Source organism: Caloenas nicobarica, chromosome 2 (genome assembly GCF_036013445.1).
Source record: "Caloenas nicobarica isolate bCalNic1 chromosome 2, bCalNic1.hap1, whole genome shotgun sequence".
Classification (NCBI taxonomy): domain Eukaryota; kingdom Metazoa; phylum Chordata; class Aves; order Columbiformes; family Columbidae; genus Caloenas; species Caloenas nicobarica.
This window is the reverse complement of record NC_088246.1, coordinates 86856654-86874780: the sequence shown is the minus strand read 5'-3', so window position 1 is coordinate 86874780 and position 18127 is coordinate 86856654. Positions and strand designations below refer to the sequence as shown.

Below are 18127 nucleotides of genomic sequence, written 5' to 3'. Positions count from 1 at the left end.
CAAAACAAGAAAAAAGCAGTTTGATTTTCAATCTATTATTGCAAAATATTTAAGAATCCAAAACGTTTAGCACCTCCTTTACTTCGCCTGTTTGATCCCAACCACTACACTGTGTGCAATGTATGGCAATTTCTCTGCGGGACAGGAGCACCCGAGTGACCTCGGGGGAAGGTGAGAGCAGTACTCTGCTTGCTCAGTTTTACCTTCCCAGGATCCGCAAGCCACCGAATATCATATCTGCACACCTAACAGTTATGTTAGCAAATAAAACTGCCCAACCAACAGCTAGTGACAGCAATCGAAACTAATGATTCAGGGGCTGGCCATATGATAGCTAGCAAGGAAAAAAAAAACCCACCTCCTACTGTTCCCGTTGATAATTAAAAGATTACTGCAGGCAGGCCCTGAGTTCAAAATACTGCTCTCTGCCTGGCCTTTGCCACCCCCATGAGCAGCAAAGAGAGTTACCCGCCACATTTGTGAGTTGTATTTAAGGCTGCCTAGGGCTGATTCTGCACTTGGGAGAAAGTCAGTGAGCTAACGAATGCCTCAGTTTTCCCCCTTTATAATAATGCTAATGCAAATGTAGACACACATTAAAAATCAGGCTGCCATAATACATGTGAGCAGCTCTGAAAAGAAAACTGATGTGGGTGGTGATGGATTTTTGAGAGCATGGAGTAACAGTGGTATTATTTGCAGAGTGAGTTGTTTGAGGTTTGGTTGTGCTCCATCACATGGGAGAAGTCCATTTATTTATTTACAAGTAAGTAAATCCAACGACATTTTTCACAAGAGCCAGGATTTTAATGCAAACTCTGCTCTCTAAGAGCTGAACTCTAAATAAAACACTAATTACTGTGCATCTCAGGATAAGATGTTGAGAGTCGAATGCTCTCACCAGCAGAATGACAGGGAGAATCTCTCTTCCAGTGGTAGGTGTCAAGCTCTTGGGATGAAAATGCTCTCTTGTGTATATTTTGTGTGTGTGTGTGTACCTAGAGACAAAAAATAAACAAATACATGCGTGCATGCCCACACTCACACACAGATATATTTGTGTGAAGAAGGGACATTGAGTCAAAATATTTGGGACTATTTTCCTGAAGGCCTTACTCTAAGAGGAAAATTTCATGAATGCTATGTAGTACTGTAAATAAATTGTAAGGGAAATGAGCTGCAGAAGGAATTCATTGAAATAGGTTAGAAATGGTTTATTTCTCTAATCTTGTGGTAATTCACCTGGTCATGTATCAGGACTACCTTTTGTAGCAGTGAAAAAAAAAGAAAACTGAGGTATTTGTCTAAGAAGAATTTATGAGGTCAACAGGTGAGGTTAGCTGATCAGATTGGAACAACTTTGTAATACAGCCTTGTCCTAAAAGCGTTATTGGATTAGGGTCCAAGGGTCAACAGGAGGCTCTTCATTGGCCATGGCGATTCTGGAAGTGACAGGAGGAGCTGAGTTTGTTACTTCTTATGAGCATTGTTCCAGCATTTTTTTTACTTCCTACAAACTAAACAGACTTGCCATAGCAAATACCTCATATGTGGCCATGGTGACAGACATAAACCATGTTCTGCAAATATTCTCTAGCCTTACTGTAAATTTCCCCCGAAGTAGCAAGAAATCTAGAGACAGCTGCATGCCAAGGCACCAGCAATTTCCTAGTGATGTTTGCTATTAAGTAAAACTCTGCAACACCCAGAAAAGTCTCTGAAGGGGAAAAAAAGGTGACATTCTCTTTGTTTCTTACTTTACAGTCTCAGGTACCTAAAAGTAATAGGTTTTGTTTAAAAGGCTTTGCTTTAAACACCCTGCTTCCAAATACTCTCTCCTGCTTGAGAGAGCAATGCATTAATACGATGCATCAAAAGGGTTTAAGACTGACGGATTCCTTACACACTTCTTCCCTGGTCAAGCAAGGTCCATTCTCTCCCTAATTTTTTACAGATATATTTCTTATTTCTGACCTATAGTTCTCCTGTCTCTTTTACAGTATTGTAACATTAGTTCATTCATTACTTTGGCTAACATTACTTCATGCAAATTTTACTTCCCTTATCGTTCTTAGAAATCTTTTTTATCTGCAGCATACATTCACAGACGGAGGTACGGCAGCCTTTTCAGAGCTATCTGTTGGCACACCCATTCTGCTATGTTGCTTCCATTCAGCCCGTTATTAAAATTATTACAATTTTGGAGAGCAGAAAGGTGACTGCCTCAGCAAGTAAGTATATTTTCAGCAACTTAAGTCCAACAATAGTGCCTCACAAGTGTAGAAAATAACTCCATGCATTATATACAGGAAAATAAAATCCCTGTCCTTTTGTCTGTAAGAGGATCTCTTCAGACCCAGAGCAACTTTGTCCCTGCTTCAGTTTCCTGATTCCCATGTAGGTAAGTCTCCCACTAGACTGGTACAAAAAGCACCTTCCCAGCTCCTGCTCCTGAGCTGGGGTTTTCTGCAGGAGTCTCACCACTTGCTAGATTTCTCCCTTTTCAATGAAGCGCCTCCCAGGCTGCCATCTGAGACACAGGATAACCCCAGCTCTCCTGGAGGGCTAATCTTACGACTTGGCTGTCAAATAAAACACATTTTCTGAGATATTTTGTCCCTGTCAAAGTTGGCTAGATAAGTGCTTACATGTATTGTCTGCCTGTTAACATTCCTCCGTGTCACTGGTACCAGGCCAGACAGAAGACCCTTCATTTATAAAATTGTAATCTCTTGATTGCTAATTTTTGAAATCCTGGTCCGGAGCACACTGAAGCCAAGGGGATGTTTTTTATGGGCTGACACGGATTTTGAGTCAAGCTGACCTTGTATGAAGCAAACTGTATACACGCACCTGTCATACTCAGCTTGCCGAGTGAACTGCTTTCAATTTAACTTCTGCTGTATGTTATTAACGTGTCACAGTTATTAGCTCTTAAATCATCCTTTCCCTTGTCATTGCTACATTTAGTTTTCCTTTCCCTCCCAATCCCGAGTATGATTTACAGAAGACTGATTTGGTAAGAAAGTCTGTAGTTGTCAGGCAAGTATGGAATTGCATTTTTAAATATCATGGCTTATTTAATTCTAAAGGACTAGGAAACAAAATGCGATTAACACAGCAATGACAAACATACGATTAATGTTAGCTATTTTTTCCCCTGTAATATTTTTCCTTTCACTTTCTTCCTTACAAACAGGTAAAAGTACCCAGTAATTTTCAGGTATTTTTGCCCAAGAAGCATGGGAGCAAGTGCCTATTCTGCTTAGAAAACAAGATCTTCTCAGCAAAGCTGAGTGACTTAGGACAAGGATAAAAGCTATTTGAGATGCAATACTCACTGTGACTGCCCATATTAACATTCGTGAATAACTATTAGTGTATACCAACCTACTAAAAATGTAAAGATAGGCCCTATATCATGCAGCCTGATGCCAGACGGGGGCCTTACCTGTTATAAATACCAAAACAAGAGAGCGGAGATTTCCTCACACCACAGTGCCGTAGCCAGCAAGCACCGTGCATGGAAAGCTCAGGCGAATGAGTGGGTATGTCAAGCACCAAATATGTTTTTAGTGCAAATGCAGCAAGCAGGGATCAAGAGGACGAAGCAGGAGGGCTGCACGTAAGGGAGACTGACGGCGAGTCAGGGTACACCGGGATATTTTCCTGGTGCCCAAGGCAGGGGACAGCCTTAGATCACCAGCACCGCCAGGGAATTTCAGCAGGGCTGAAGCACGGTGGCAGCAGCTCCTGCCGCTGTCACCCGATCTTCCCAGGCTCCCGCCCGGTGCCCAACACGGCGGACTCCCGGCTCACAACACACCGGCGGAGGAAGGGGCGCAGGCAGCGGCTCACCTGCCCGGAGCCCCGCCGGGCTGCCGCGGCGGGGGCTGCCGGTGGCGGTGCCGGGGCGGGGGCCGCTGCGGCAGCTCCGCGGGGCGGGGTGCGGGGTGCCGAGGAGCCCCTCGGCAGCGGGCGGGGGCAGCCGGGCCTCCCTCCCGGCGCCCCGCTGCAGCACGCCGGGTCCCCGGGCTGAGCCGGCCGCCGAGCTGCGCTGCACTGCGCTGGGGGCTGCTGCACCTGAGCAAGCCCTGTCAGCGGGGAGAATGAACCAAAACCAAGCCCCGGCGAATGCATTATGTAATTTCGGATTATATAATCTTAAAATACAAGAAAAAAAAATAAATAAACTAAACCCAACAGGAACAGCAACACTCAAAACACGGCGTCCTTCGCCGCCCATGTAGCGGCGGTGCGGAGCAGCCCGCGCTCCCGGGCCGCCGCCGGGGCATGCACGGCGGCACCGGCCGCCCGCCCGCCGCCCCCAGCAGCGCAGCGGCCGCTGTCCCCGCCCGCCGCGATGCGCCGGGAGAGGACGGCGGGGCCCGGCACGGCCGGCAGGGCCCGGCCCGCCTCCCCTTCCCTTCCCCGCCGAGGCCCTGCGGGCGGGCGAGGGTCGCCCCCGGGAGAGGCGCTGCCTTACCTGCTCCCCGAAGTCGATGGCGATGTTGGTGATGCCGAGAGGGACGAGGAACCGGATGAGGGGCCAGTAGTTAGTGAGCGCTGGAAATTTCACCATAGTCCCAGCTGCGCGGTGACCCCCAGCGCATCTGCCGCGGCAGGAGACGGCGCGGGAGGACGGCGGGGGAGGAAGGATGAAAGGGCAAAGGAGGAGGGTGCGTGCGTGTCCCTGTGCGTGTGTGCGAGCTGGGGGGGGGGGGGGTGGGAACAAGGGCAAGCGAGAGGAGCAGCAGAGCCCCCTAAAAATAAAGCAGCCGGGGGAGCGGGCGGGTGTCCGGTCCCTCCCTGCCCGGCGCGGCTCGGCCCTGGTGGGTGCTGGCTGGGCGGCGGGGCGCGCTGTGCTGCCGCCTTAGCAGGAGACCCGAGAGATCAAGTCCATCCCCGCCGCCCTCCTCCCACACAACAATGATCCGCCGCCGCCGCTGCCGCCGCCGCCGCTGCCGGAAAAAAAAAGAGGAGGGACACCGCCGCCAGCCACTCGTGCGGGCAGCGCTGCCATCCTCGGGGCGCGGGGTGCAGGGGAAGGGCCGGGCCGGGGCCTCCCCCCGGCCTGACGCTCGCCGGCGGCGGGGCGACGGCCGCGGCGCCGCGCAGGAAAACCTCCGCCCTCCTCCCCGCCGCCGCCGCGGGGTCGGCGCGGGCCGCGGGGCCGCCGGCGGAGGTCCCCGTGCGGGCGGGCGGGCGCGGTGCGGGGCCGGCGGCGGGGCGAGGCGTGCGGCGGGGCCCGGGCGCTCAGCGCCGCTCCCCGGCGCGGGCTGCCGGAGCACGTGGGTTTGACACACGCTCGGCAGACGGGCCGGGCGGCGGCGGGGGAGAGAGCGGCACCGAGCGGCTCCTCCTGCCGCCCGAGCGGCCGCGCGGCGCCCCCCGCCCGCCGCGGGGACGAGGGGCAGCGGCCGGGCCGGGCACCTGTCCGAGCCCACCCCCGCCACGCCGGGTCCCGCGGGGCGCAGCGGGGTCCCCCCGTGTGCGTGACCCGCGCCCTCCTCACGCAGCCGGGGGCAGAGGAAAGGGCGTTTGTGGTGACAGGCTTCGCGCCTCGTGTAGGAGCACTTGGGGGGCTGCAGGGAAGGTGGGGGTCCGTAACGAGGCGTTAGCTAAGATGTCTGAATCACAGCTTTTCCTCTGGTCAAACACCCCGAATAAATAAACGGTGAACGTTTGCCAGTGCAACCACTTCGTTTTTCAAAGCCTCGTCCCCAGTCTGGGACAAGGGACTGTGTTGGTGGCCCCACGGCAGCTCACAGGAGGGCCCTTGCTGGCTGGGAGCACAGGCAGCCCCAGCCTTCGCAAGTGCAGAGGCTCTGGGAGCTTGAGGGGTGGGAAAACAAGAAAAAGCAAACCCACTTCTTAACACATCGTGGAATTTTCTCAAACTCTCAGGGTTGTTTCGGGGTTTCATTGTAACTGAGTTTTTCTGGGGCGTTTAGCTTTGTGGGGTCACCCTCACCTTGCCACCTTCAAGGAGGGCTGGCAGATATTTTGAGAAGGTGGAAGCTGTGTGAGGAGTCAGGTGTCTGATGCTCAGAGGAGCTGTGGCCAGCGGAGGAGCGGTGGACAGCCTTCCTTACCCAAAGCCCGCTGTACTAAAAGGTGCCTGTAATCAAGAGCCATTCCACGTATTTTGAAGAGTCAACAGGAGGTGAGCTCTGAAAATCCATGACAAGCCATGGGGTGGGGTTGTAGTGGGGTTCCTGGGGTAACTTGGTAAAGTCAGCCTCATCTGTCACTGGAGGCTTTTTCCCCCCTACAACTGGAGTTTGTCTCACCGAGCAGCCCTTAAGCTGATACAGCCTTCCCTGTGGCACGCAGGAGCAAACTCAAACACTTATGACAATGCAACCTTGCCTTTGTCCTGCAGATCACTCAAAATGCCATGGCCGTGGTGTCCTGGGGATGATAGAGCGGAGCAGTGCGAAGCGGGAGAGGACAATAAACTGAGAAACAGGGAGCAGGAGTTGTTTGTGATTCCCTAAGCATGTCTTTGAATTAACAGCACCAAATCTTCATCATTCTAAGGAAGATCTAATCGTCTCCACATACACCAGTTGTTGGTTCGTCTAACAGCTTCAAACTGTCCCCACGGTGGGGAACATTCAGTCTCCAACCAACCAGACTAAAGTTGAACTGAAGTTGAAAGCCTCATGTAGATGTAGGGGCCTTACACCAGCTGCCTTGTACTTGTTTCCTTGCATTGAGCTGGATTACCTGCCGAATTAGACATAGCCTGAGTGTACGCCTATGTGTAAGTTGCAGAAGATCTGCGTAGTAGGTCCCTTTCTTTGAAGCAAGTCTCATGACTTTTGAAGACAAGGCTGGATATATTTCAAAGCGTTAATATTTAATTCTGTCTTCCTGAGGCTGCATTTGGTTTTAGATAACTGTATCGCCAATAACTAATTTCTTCCTGATAGGACTAGATTTTGTTGGGAGTGAGGTCATTCCTCCTTGCCATGGGTCTGAGAACTGAGGCTGAAATTATGGAAGAATATTCTTTACAGCTCCATATTTGTACATATTTTTTCAATAAAGTGTCCCTATTTTGTTTCAGTTTAGAGGGATATTTTTTTTTTTTAGGGAAAAGAAACTTTTAGTGCTGTTTTTGAGTCAGAGAAAAGTGAAAGGGAAGCCCCAAAGCCACTTGTAAATATATGATTTTAACTTGCCATTTGAACTTTTCAGGTGAGCTGATGTTTGAGGACTACCTCCTCTCATTCCCAGCAAAGCCAAACCACCACGAAATTAAAGCTTCCTAAATCAAAACTTTGAGACACTGAGCATATGGCTCACATAGTAGTTAATTACTTAGTCACAAAATTATGTTAAGTCCTGGAAATACTGAGAGAGCCAAGTAGTTTAATGGAGTATAAGAGAAGTATATCCTTTGGTGGGTTTGTTAGACGTCCATAAGGTAGTTGATATTTTTTACTCCAGTAGATAATGAATCAGGGCCCCTTGCATCTGTAATTAATTTCAGTCTGATCAGTCACTTGAGAGCTCTGATTGACTTATCTTCCTGCTGCCCAAAGCAATAGTACAATTTCATTTTAAGACTAGTTTACATTTTACTTCATAATATGTCCTGGAATGTCCTGGGAAAATGTTGACCTAACTGATGCTCTCTTGAGTCCTGTATATTAAAATTATCAAACTTATTTGATAAGCTGTTAGGCTGGTTTAGGTTTGTCTGCTTCCCATTCCTGTCTTCCCTTTATGGGATGACTGTAGTTCTTGTGTGCTTCTCTTTCAGCCCAGGTCCTATTTGCTCCTCGAATTCATTACAGAAACAAAATTGTGTTTGGAACCAAAGAACAAGGATAGTTTCTCACGTCTTGAAGTCAGTAGTTTGCTCAGCTGATGAGCTGAGGAAATACGTCTTTTTAGCTCTCTTAGGCAAAAAGCAGTGATTAGTAATCATTTCCTTTCTAGCATATTTTCTGTTACACTACATTTCTTACTCATATACCAAACACTGTCTGTTTGTTTAATTGAATAAAAAAGACACAGAGAGGACAGCAGGAAATAATTAGACATAATCTCTCTGCTTTTGACAGAAAAATGATCTGGTCCAGGAGTATCTCAAGTGGAGGCATCTCACTATAGAAGTCTATACGGATCAAGTACAGTACTGTAATGTGTTACAGTATAAATGATGAAACATATCAGAAAACTCCCTTGTGCCTGATAAAATGTGTCTTCAATTGCTGCTTCAGCAACAGGGTCAAAGTCTGAAGGTGTTCCCAGTAGCAGATCATATGAGGGCGGTGCACGTTAGCTTTACCCATGCAGTCAGAAATGCAACATGCCAATCAGCACATGAGCTTTAACACGTGTTAGAGTCCCAGTCCTTTCCTGAACTTGAGGGGGGCCCTTCACCACAACTACATGATGGGAATCTTGAGAAGACGACCCTGCTGTGGTAATGCTTTGCTTCAGAAAGATGCCTCCATTTGCTTCTTGAGGCTACTGCTAATTACCTACTGATTTTTTTTTTAAATCACTGTGCTTCAATTTTCCATCCCCAGTTGGCTATGTAGCTGTCACCAATGCTTTTTTGAGCTACTGGCTCTCTTCCAAACTTTATCTTCTACCCCCTTTTCTTTTGTCGTTTTTGTTTTTCGTTTTTTTATAGTCTATCAATTCAGAAGAACTCATTGTATAAGGAATTCAAACTAGTGGACAACAATATTTGTGAGCCAGTTGTTCCATAAGAGGACAGATGAACTGGGTTTCCAAGCACACAGGACAGCCAATAATTCTGGTCTCTGAACAGCCTTGGGCTGGGAGAGAGCAAATGACGATTGTCTTTTCCTGTCTGTTATCTGACAAAGTGAAAGGACCTCTCCACAGTCATACCCTGTTTCCCCAAAAATAAGACAGGGTCTTACATTAATTTTTGCTCCAAAATTTATTACTTTTTTACATGTATAGCTGCCTGGATACTATTTAAATTGACTTTTTTATGAACTGTAACTAGGGCTTATTTTTGGAGTAGGGCTTATATTTCAAGCATCCTCAAAAACACTGAAAAAATCATGCTAGTGCTTATTTTCAGGGTAGGTCATATTTTTGGGGAAACAGGGTATTCAGCTTTTGTCTTGAATTATTGCTCCCCCTGCAACAGCTGCCTCTTGCAGGCACAGCTTTTAGGTTGAAACTGAGTCTGATGCATATTTCCAGCTCTTTCTACAACAATAATTAAAACAATAAGATTGTAGTTTGAAAATGTTGTCAAACTGTGACTGAATGTTACTGCAGGAATGCTCAGAATGTGGGTCTTGTGCACTTAGTGGAAAAATATTCCTGTTTAGCACTGAGGAATAAAAAGCAAAAATCTTTTACTCACAATTTTTTTAGGGGAGTGGCCGTACACAAAGCTTGGTTTTAAGGAGTCTTCACGACCCAGCTGAAGGTCCCCTTCTTCTCATGGAACTCCAGTTCTGCAGAAAGCCCATCCCTAGGAGAAATGTATGCTTAGCCTCTTCATCTCCTGCAGGGCAAAGGACACCTGTACGCACATCCTTTTCTCTTTGTAGGTGTAAACTAAGCCTGTGTCATTGCAATTACTGTGAGTCATGCAGAAAGCCTTAAACTCAAAAGATTCTGGGACTCTTCTTGTCTTACTCCTCATGCACCAGCCTTAGGATCCAGGGACACTGTGTTCTGGGGCTGTGTGCCTGGCCGTGACTGCTAGGTTGTTGCAGTCCATAACTGGAGAGATCCTGCAGGAAAAGTCTGTATATTTATATAATAGTTTTACCCATTATATAATGGTTTACCCATTCCATGAATGGGTAGAACTGAACTGAAAGATCAGAAAACAGCCAAAGGAATTTGGGTTACCAGTCAGACAAGCGTTTGACTAATCCAATTCCAATTTAGCTACAGCTCTGTGTGAAGAATAAAAATGGTCTTTACAATCAACCTATGTCCCCTCCCTAAGGCCAGTGTGCTCTGGGCACAGCTGGCTTGTCAAGTTGGATGATAGGATGATGCCCCTGCAGGAAGCCCATGTCTGTCTTTTTTGGCTGGCACAAGTGCACTGGCAGGTTGAGGCAAAACTGTTACCCAGCTGATGAAGCAGGAGAAGCTTCCTATTGATGCTTAATAGACCAAGATAAAAAGAATGTCAGATTTCAGTGGCACAAGGAGACCCGGGTGAGTCAGAAGTGCCTGACTCATTTTTCAGGTGAGAATCAAAGTGTTGTCTCCGGTTACCTGCAGCAGGGGACCAGTCCAGAAGATGCCTTCTGCCACAGGGCACCCGGGAGTCTTGTTGGCTCTTTCCCCCCCCCGTCTTCACATCAGTGTCTGCTCCATCGCTCACTCAAGCTGACAGCCTGGGGTAATCCCAGCTGTATGCGCGATTTGTGGTTCTGGACTTAATAGCCTTCTGTGTCTTTTGGGCTTGTGTCCGGAGTCCAAAACTGTATCTTCTTCTTCTGAGGTGACCTGAGGCTCGTGAGTCTGCAACAGCTCCGAAACGTGGGAGCTGGTGGGAGCAGCTGCCAACGGGGGTACGTAGTGATGCCCAACTGCAGCTCCATTCGCTAAGGCAACGCTGCACCATTTCTTAGCTGATTAATCCCTTCCTCAGTGTTGGAGTTGCATAAACATTTTGCAGGAGCCTAACTGGACCAGGCTTTGCCCGAGTTAAAGATCTCTCTCTTTCAAGCGCTTGTAGTGTGGCATCCTGAGGGATTGTGGTGCTTATGAACCTTGTGTGCTATAGTGGGGCTTGCATTGTCCTCACATCAGGCCTGAGGCTCCAGAGTTGCTTTGTGATCAGAGGGAAAGAAGCTTTCTCATCATCAAAGCAATCATATATGCATATTGCATTTCTTCAGCATGGGAGAAATGAAGTCTTTAAACACAGAGGTTTTGTGTATTGTCCGTAGGGTTGTACCCCCATGATTTCTAAATTTCAGTTTATTTAATGATTATAACATATGTATTCAAACATCTTGAAAGAAATGCAATTAATAATTTAAAATGCTTTCCAAACCTCATTTCTAGTTAATAAATTAAAATGCATTTATAGTCTTAAGAAGCTTAGATTTGCCTGGAATTCAGAATCCATTATTATGTACATTTGGCATCTTTGCTCCAAGCATTAGGACCTATTTGGACTTTCTGCAGCCTGTTTGCTTCTTACTAAAGCATTTACATATAATATCACTTGCTGTGCTACATATGAAATGCAGAAAGCACACAATCTTACCAATAATGTAAAGTTGCAAAGGTCAATCTTTATGGCTTTGCATATCATTAAAACAGTGATCAATATTAGGCTTTAAATGTCTGCAGAGATAATTGGTGTAGTTGAACACCATTTAACTAAAGCTTGTAGAAAGTGATGGTGAATTTATGTTCGAAGCTCTCATATTCTATGTCCTTTTATGGTGTTGAGCTCAGTAATTAGATTAATTGTTGAGAATATGCTTAAATGTTTCAGAAATATGCATTTATGAGCTTGCAATACTTCATTCTCTCTAGTCTTCTTTAGAAGAGTGTCAGTCTATCCTAAATATACATGTTGCCAAATATGGCTTCTGTGTTACTGAAGCAATCTTAAAAATAGCTTCTGCACAGCACCTGTAGTAATGAGAAATCTAATGTATTTGTGAAAAAATAGTAATGTGCAAACACATAAGCGTTATTTATTAGTGCTTGTGTGGCTGAAAATGTTACAGCATATACACGCCTAAAGCCAGTATTCGCAGAGTACTCTAGAACTTTAGTAGTAAGTTTAAAACATACAGTACTTCTCTTTGACGTCTTAAGACACTGCTACTGTTTGGCCATCTAGCTATAATATTTGATAAAATTTGCTTATTTTAGAGAATTCAGATTTTGTCCCTAACTTCTTTTTACCCACTGGGAGCTTTTAAGAAATATTTGCATTTTGGAGTGAGCATTCTGTACTTTTATGGTAAGGAAGTCATTCAAGAGGATACAAGGAAATGTTGAGATGTCAGGGCAGCCAGTTTATGAAATAATGAAAAAACACTTTTCAATACTTTCATTGCCCTTGCTGCCTGCCAGACCCAAAGTGCTTTAGAAATCTGGGTTGTTCTCATGATATATGCTTCAATACCAGAAGTAAAACAGGAAGAAACGCCCCTATTTTACAGATGGGCAAAAGAGAGGGAGATGAATAGCATGTGGAGGTTAGGCAGGGGGATGTGTATCCCAGACCTGTAACTGACCCTTTGGCATCTTCTGATTTATTCGATTTTTTTCTGCTGAATCTAAATGAAGGAAAAAAGAAAAAGAACTGGGAGAGGCAGTCTAATCTGGTTAGTTAGTTTACAAGTATTTAGAGAACAAGCAGAGCATTAAAGCCAAGTATAGTCTGTTATTTGTGTGTGGATAATGTCCTTATCCAAGGTCTCAGACATTTATTGTTCTTTTATAGATAAAGTTGTATCATTGTCTTCTCTTACAAAGAACTAAAAGAAGAAAAAAAGAATCTGCTTCGTCTGAAAGTTGGAAATGTTTCCTCCAAGGCCTGGATATTTTGGATTCTTAAAAAAAAATGAAGCCTAGGTAATTGATAGAAGAATGTAAGCTGCTCTCACAACCTAAGTTGTATGTTACGTGACTTTTCAAAATGCTTACCCCTGACGAATTATTTGGTCCTTGTTCATCTCTCTCTCTGTCCCTGCCAGATGTTTATCTCTTCTAATAAGAGGATAGATACTGGATAATTGAAGAAAGTCTGTTCAATATTCATTCCCTTATTAGACAGACAAAGTCAATATTGGCCTATCCAAATGAGGGCCTTTGGTGGACTGATGAAAAATAAATGGTAAAAATCTAAAAGCAATTCAACTCCAGCAAAAGAAAAATTCCTCTTTTTATGCTATTTATAACTACCCAAAAAGGCAGAATGGTCAGGTCCTGTGAAGAAGGAAGTAGTGATGGAAAGATGAAAGAAAATTCAATTTGCGTGACCTTTTAATATTAGAATTACATAGGAGCTGATAAATTTCAATAGACAATCTCACAGTGATAAATCTTATTATTTGGATCAAATGCATTCCCACATATAAAGATGAGTTTGATATTTAAAAAAATCTCAAGTACTTTCTGGCCCTTACATTCAAATCCAGTATGAGAACACCTGTAAGCCTGTTAAAGGAGTATAAAAATCTTCTTTTATTTCACAAAGGCTGTTGAATAACATAACTATTGGCATTTTTCCTTCTCCCAAAATGTTTGTCATCATTTTTTTCTCTAGTTTCAAAACAGTATTATGAAGGGACAGAAGAGACTAGGCACAGTACTGGCTGCCTTTTGCATGTGGACATGAAGTATCTTAGGTGGGATTCCCTCAGATTCCTGCTACTTTCCCTTCTGGAGGTTGCATTAACAGGATTTACATTCTTCCAAGGACACATTTTGAGTTAGATTATCAAATGTTTTGAGTTAGATTATCAAATGTTTCAATAGTTTGCTTAATTTTCAGGTGCTGTGCAATCAGTTTGATAATCCCCTCAGACTCCAGATTTATACTCATTGTCTAAACCAGAGGTATTTGTATCTGGATATAGTCAAATAATTGTTTCCTGCATGCAGGTAGAATGAGACTGTGTTAGCCGAACCACATTGTGCTAAGATAAGCCTAAAAAAGGAGCACTATGGCATAGTCTTTTCTGCCCGTGGGAATTCAGATTAACATGTTATCTTAAATTACAAGAAAGATGTGTCACAGCTGATGAAATAAAACAGAATTGATCTCCTCAGTTACCACTGAAAGTAAAAATTGTAGTAAAAATTGTGTGCTGAATGTATCCCTTACTAAAACTGTCTAACAAGTGTGTTGTCTCGGTGATGAACCACAAAGAGTTTGGTGTAGACGAGGTCCAGACCCACCAATGTATTCAGCAGCTGATCATCACATTTTCCTGTTTTTATCTAGAAAAGAGCCTTCCAGCAGTAAATAAAAAATAAGAGAAGAACTGCATTAGACCTAGGGCAGTCTTGAACAAAGACTGGTTTGATGAATAAAATCCCGCAGCAGTAATCAGTCTCCCTCACATCCAAAACACATCACAGCCGCTGTTTAAAGTACCACAATATGACATGAACTCTGTGAATCAGAGCTCCTCCAACCAGAATTAACAAGTGTGAGCTGCCAAGGCCCAGTCTAGAAGAGAGTGGTTCAAGTTGCCCTAGTCCCACTGGTACGAGGGAGGAAGAAAGAGGGGGAGACCTGCTGTCCTGTGTTGGTCATGCACCATTCTTTCTGACATCTCAGCATCTTTTAGGAAAATGGACAGGGCTTTCACCTGTGAAAGTGAAGCACAGATTTTTCTCTGTCCTCCATCCAACACCTATGCTATGGATCAGTGCGAAAAGCATCTGAAAGGAGGTTATAGAGAAACCACACGTTGGAGTGGGCTTGGCGTGTTTGGGAAACTCTGGTTATGGAAAGGGGCTGGGGGTGGACCTCTCTTGCAGCTTGGGAGCTGGATCAAGCTGTCCAGATGAATCCCACACCATGACACCATAGAGCTGCAGCAAGAACAGGCACCCTGCTCCAGGTGTGGGGGAACTGAGATCTGCTGGAAATGGTGTAGGGGGAGCAGGGAAGGAGTCAAAGTGAACCTCACACTTGGAGCAGGACTTGTTGGGTCAGTGGCAATGACAATAGAGGGGTGACCTCAACTTCTGCCTGTGTGGGTGGAGCTTGGTGGTGAAAGAAGCCTTTGCTGTGCTTCCTTGCTTCAACTTTAGGAGGTATTGGTCTCATGGGCTGTGAATTTATGGCATGACACCAGGGTAAATATTTGATTTTCCCCAAAGGGTCTGTCTGCTCTATCCTTTACTGGATGTAATAGAGCTGCCCCTCAGGGTCTGGGAGCTGAACCTGAGTAGGTGATGAAGCTTAAGGCATGAGACCTTGAAAGGCTGACAGGGCAGGGGAGCAGCAGCATCTCACAGGGTTGTAGGGGAAGACAGTAATTTGTGGGCATCTGTCCAAGAACATGTGAAAGCATGTGCAGTGGGTCAGACTTGCTTTGGTGGTGGGTAATGGCTTGAGACTGTGCTGTTTAAGATCAGCCCCGATGAGAAGAATAGATGTTAATTCGTTGAAGAAGGTGCGGTGCTTGTTGTAGTCTGCAGTTTAAAATGGTAGAGGTTTGTTGGTCGTGGGAAGTTTTTTTCCTGGTTTGTTAAAAGACAGAAAAAGACTTCATGTAAAAGGTTGCCTGGTTGGAAGTACAGATTCTGTGAGGATGGTATCTGCCCTCAATTTCTTGACAAAAGAGCTGTATGGCACAGCAGTGATTGCTGTAAGGAACAGCCAGCAGTGGTTGCTGTAAGGAACAGCCAGCAGTGAATGCAGCCAGCAAGGATGGCTGTTGAGCAGTACAGGTAGCAGATGTCCCAGGCACTGCAGTTTAGTGCCTGATTCGTACAGAGGCCTCTCTTAACCAGATGGAGTAGGTGGCGGAATCCTCAAAACCAAATATCCCTCAAAGGCAACACATTTACCTCCCCTTCACCTGAGATCCACTGATCTCCCTCAGGGGGAATACCTTTCTAGCTACTCACTGCAGACAGAGGCAGACTAGGTCAGGACTTCTGCCAGTGTACTCTGAAGGATGTCAGTCTCATCTGCTGTTATTTTTCCAAATTTGTGTTTTCCCAATAAAGTTTGGTTGTCTTGCAAACAGGAAGCTATTTGTCATTCTTGAATGCCCAGACAATAAAATTTGGCTTATCAGATGCTCTTTACAATCCCCAGGTGTCTAACTGCTTATCCTTGGAGAGCTCAGAAGATTTTCTGAGACTTTTTCTCCTCTGGCAAAAACGAGTTGAAGGTGGTCAGACGGCTTAAAGAGTGTCAGGCAAGGACAATTGGATGGACCAGCAAACAGTAGAGTTGCAGACTGGCTCATGTGCTTAGGAAACACTTGCTTAGGCTAAATATGACCTGTAACAACTGTTTCTTGAGCCTGAAAGTTTTATTGGTCCATAAAATGGAAAAAAATAAAACGTATATCTCTCTCTATATATAAAGGGTCTATTTTTTCATTTTTATCAGATACTTTAGGTCTACTTATTAACTTATGCAAAAACCATTGGAAAATTTAGGTTAGGTTTTTATAAAGGTGTAATGACCTATTAATGCAGATAAAAGGCCTATCCTTAAGACCTATTAATGCAGATAAAAAAGCATGTAGAAAAAAACTCCATAAACATTGTTTGGCTGACGTGAATTCCTGGAAATACAAAGTTAGAATCAGGGCTATTTGCCTAAAGTTTTATCTCCCTGTTAAGTGCAAGTATTGTTGGATTCATAGCATGCCAACTGCCCACACCATTTCTTTTAACTCGAGGATTTGTTTGTGGAAGATGTTACAAATTCCGTGCAGTAGTTTGCTAGCCCTGGGTTCCTGCCATGTGATCTTCCTGCTCTGGGCAGAGCTCCTGGGGGTTCACATACCCTTTGGGCAAGGTGAGGAGTTTCTGTTACATGCACTGAACTGAAACTGCATGAATAAAGCACGGTCTTTAATTTTCTAGAGTGTCATGCTTATATATCTTGACAAATTTTGTTGAATCTTAATTATTTATATGGTTCCTGAATGGAAAGTGCTTCGTTTTTTTGCAAAAATAATTGCTTTTGTAGCACGAGAGCAGTCACATAATTGTGCTGTCAGTAGGTCTCTGTGACAAATGAAAACCTGTCACCAATAAAGCAGCAATTGCTGCTCGTTTCCGCTGGGTGGTATCTTAGTTTTTACACTCATAAGTTTTAACATAGAAAAATCACTCTTTTTATCCTGCATTTGTAATGCATGCGACATTTTTTTTTCACTTAATATTTACCATGTCCCAGTCGCTTCTGCGTGTGCGAATTAGCATGAGTGGAGGAAAGAAATGAGGTGCTGTGAGATTACTCTCATCCCTGTGTGTTAGTGTCTCACGGCTGGTGGGTTCTGTGGCATCAGGGCGAGGCAAGATGAGCAGAGTGAGTGTTCCTTCTGGTGCAATTTTGCACAGATTTTCTAGGCTTCGAGCATTTCTCCTGGGCATGAAAATAAGGACTAAACCAGACAAGGGGTGTTCTGCACTATGAAACAGCAGTTCCTTTCTATGTTTGATAACGCTAATGTGACAGAAAAATCCCTCTCATAGCGTTGTGCTGAGCTTTTAGGTTGATGAGAAGCAGTTATGTGTGATGTTAAATACGGGACTGATCACATGCTCGTAGTAGTCACATGTTCAGAATCCACGTTCAGATTCTGGCTGATGATATGGTTCAGTGCGGACTAGTTTAGCTATTGTGAGGAAAATCCATGATTATGAAGCTTTGGTATTTGTGAGTATATAGGTAATTCTCAGGCAGACTTGCTGCTTGATTGTGGAACTTGCCTTTTGAGGACAGATCAAATATTAGAGATTTAAACTGATTGATCCTGAACTGTTTATGGACAGAACAGATTACCACTGAGGTCATTGGAGATGTGGGTGTACAAGTGCTCTGAAGAAAGTTAAGATCTGTTTTATGAGATTTTGCTTCTTACAGCGTCCCTTACCACCCTAACTAAATAATTTTCAGAAATGGATCTTTATTTTGTCATTCTACCAATAAATTTTTTTGTAAAAAGCTAACATGTATTTAAGATTTCCCTTTCAAGAGCAAATCATTTGAAGCTGATAACCAGTTCTCCATTAACTGACTGTAAATTCTTGATTTTGTTTTGAGTACAGAAGTGTTTATTAACATTTACCAAACCACCATCTGATGAGATTCCTGCTTCTTCCAGATGTAGAGGCAGAACTAGTTAGGTCATTCAGGGACACCAGATTTCATGAAGGAGTCGTGAAAGATTCTTTATTGATGTTTCATGTGAAACTTCACTAAACCTTTTGAGTATATTTTTCAATACTTCTGACAGTTCTAGGCCTATCACAGTTCATTGAACAAATCTTGATATTTTTTCCTAATGTTTCCTTATCCATCATGCACATTTAGACATCTCTGAAATGTAGGAGTAAACAAGCAAAACCCAGAATATTTGATTTTTATTATTACATATGTATTGAATTGAATTCCTTCTGGTACTTCTGGTATTTAAGCAAT

General features: G+C 44.6%; 1 protein-coding gene and 1 long non-coding RNA gene across 2 annotated transcripts in view; one reads left to right on the top strand and one right to left on the bottom strand.

Annotated features, from left to right (window-relative positions):
- ANKH (ANKH inorganic pyrophosphate transport regulator) overlaps nucleotides 1-5178 on the bottom strand; it is a 100618-nt gene extending 95440 nt beyond the window's left edge. Inside the window, exon 1 of the mRNA XM_065629320.1 lies at nucleotides 4487-5178. Coding sequence (XP_065485392.1) covers nucleotides 4487-4582 — 96 coding nt within the window. The 5' untranslated portion in view covers nucleotides 4583-5178. The remainder of the gene's footprint in view (nucleotides 1-4486) is intronic.
- Nucleotides 4599-7922, top strand: LOC135985748 (uncharacterized). The gene is made up of 3 exons (XR_010605803.1): nucleotides 4599-4679; nucleotides 5955-6166; nucleotides 6386-7922. It is a non-coding gene; the product is annotated as an uncharacterized LOC135985748 (long non-coding RNA).
- The last annotated feature ends 10205 nt before the right edge of the window (nucleotides 7923-18127 follow it).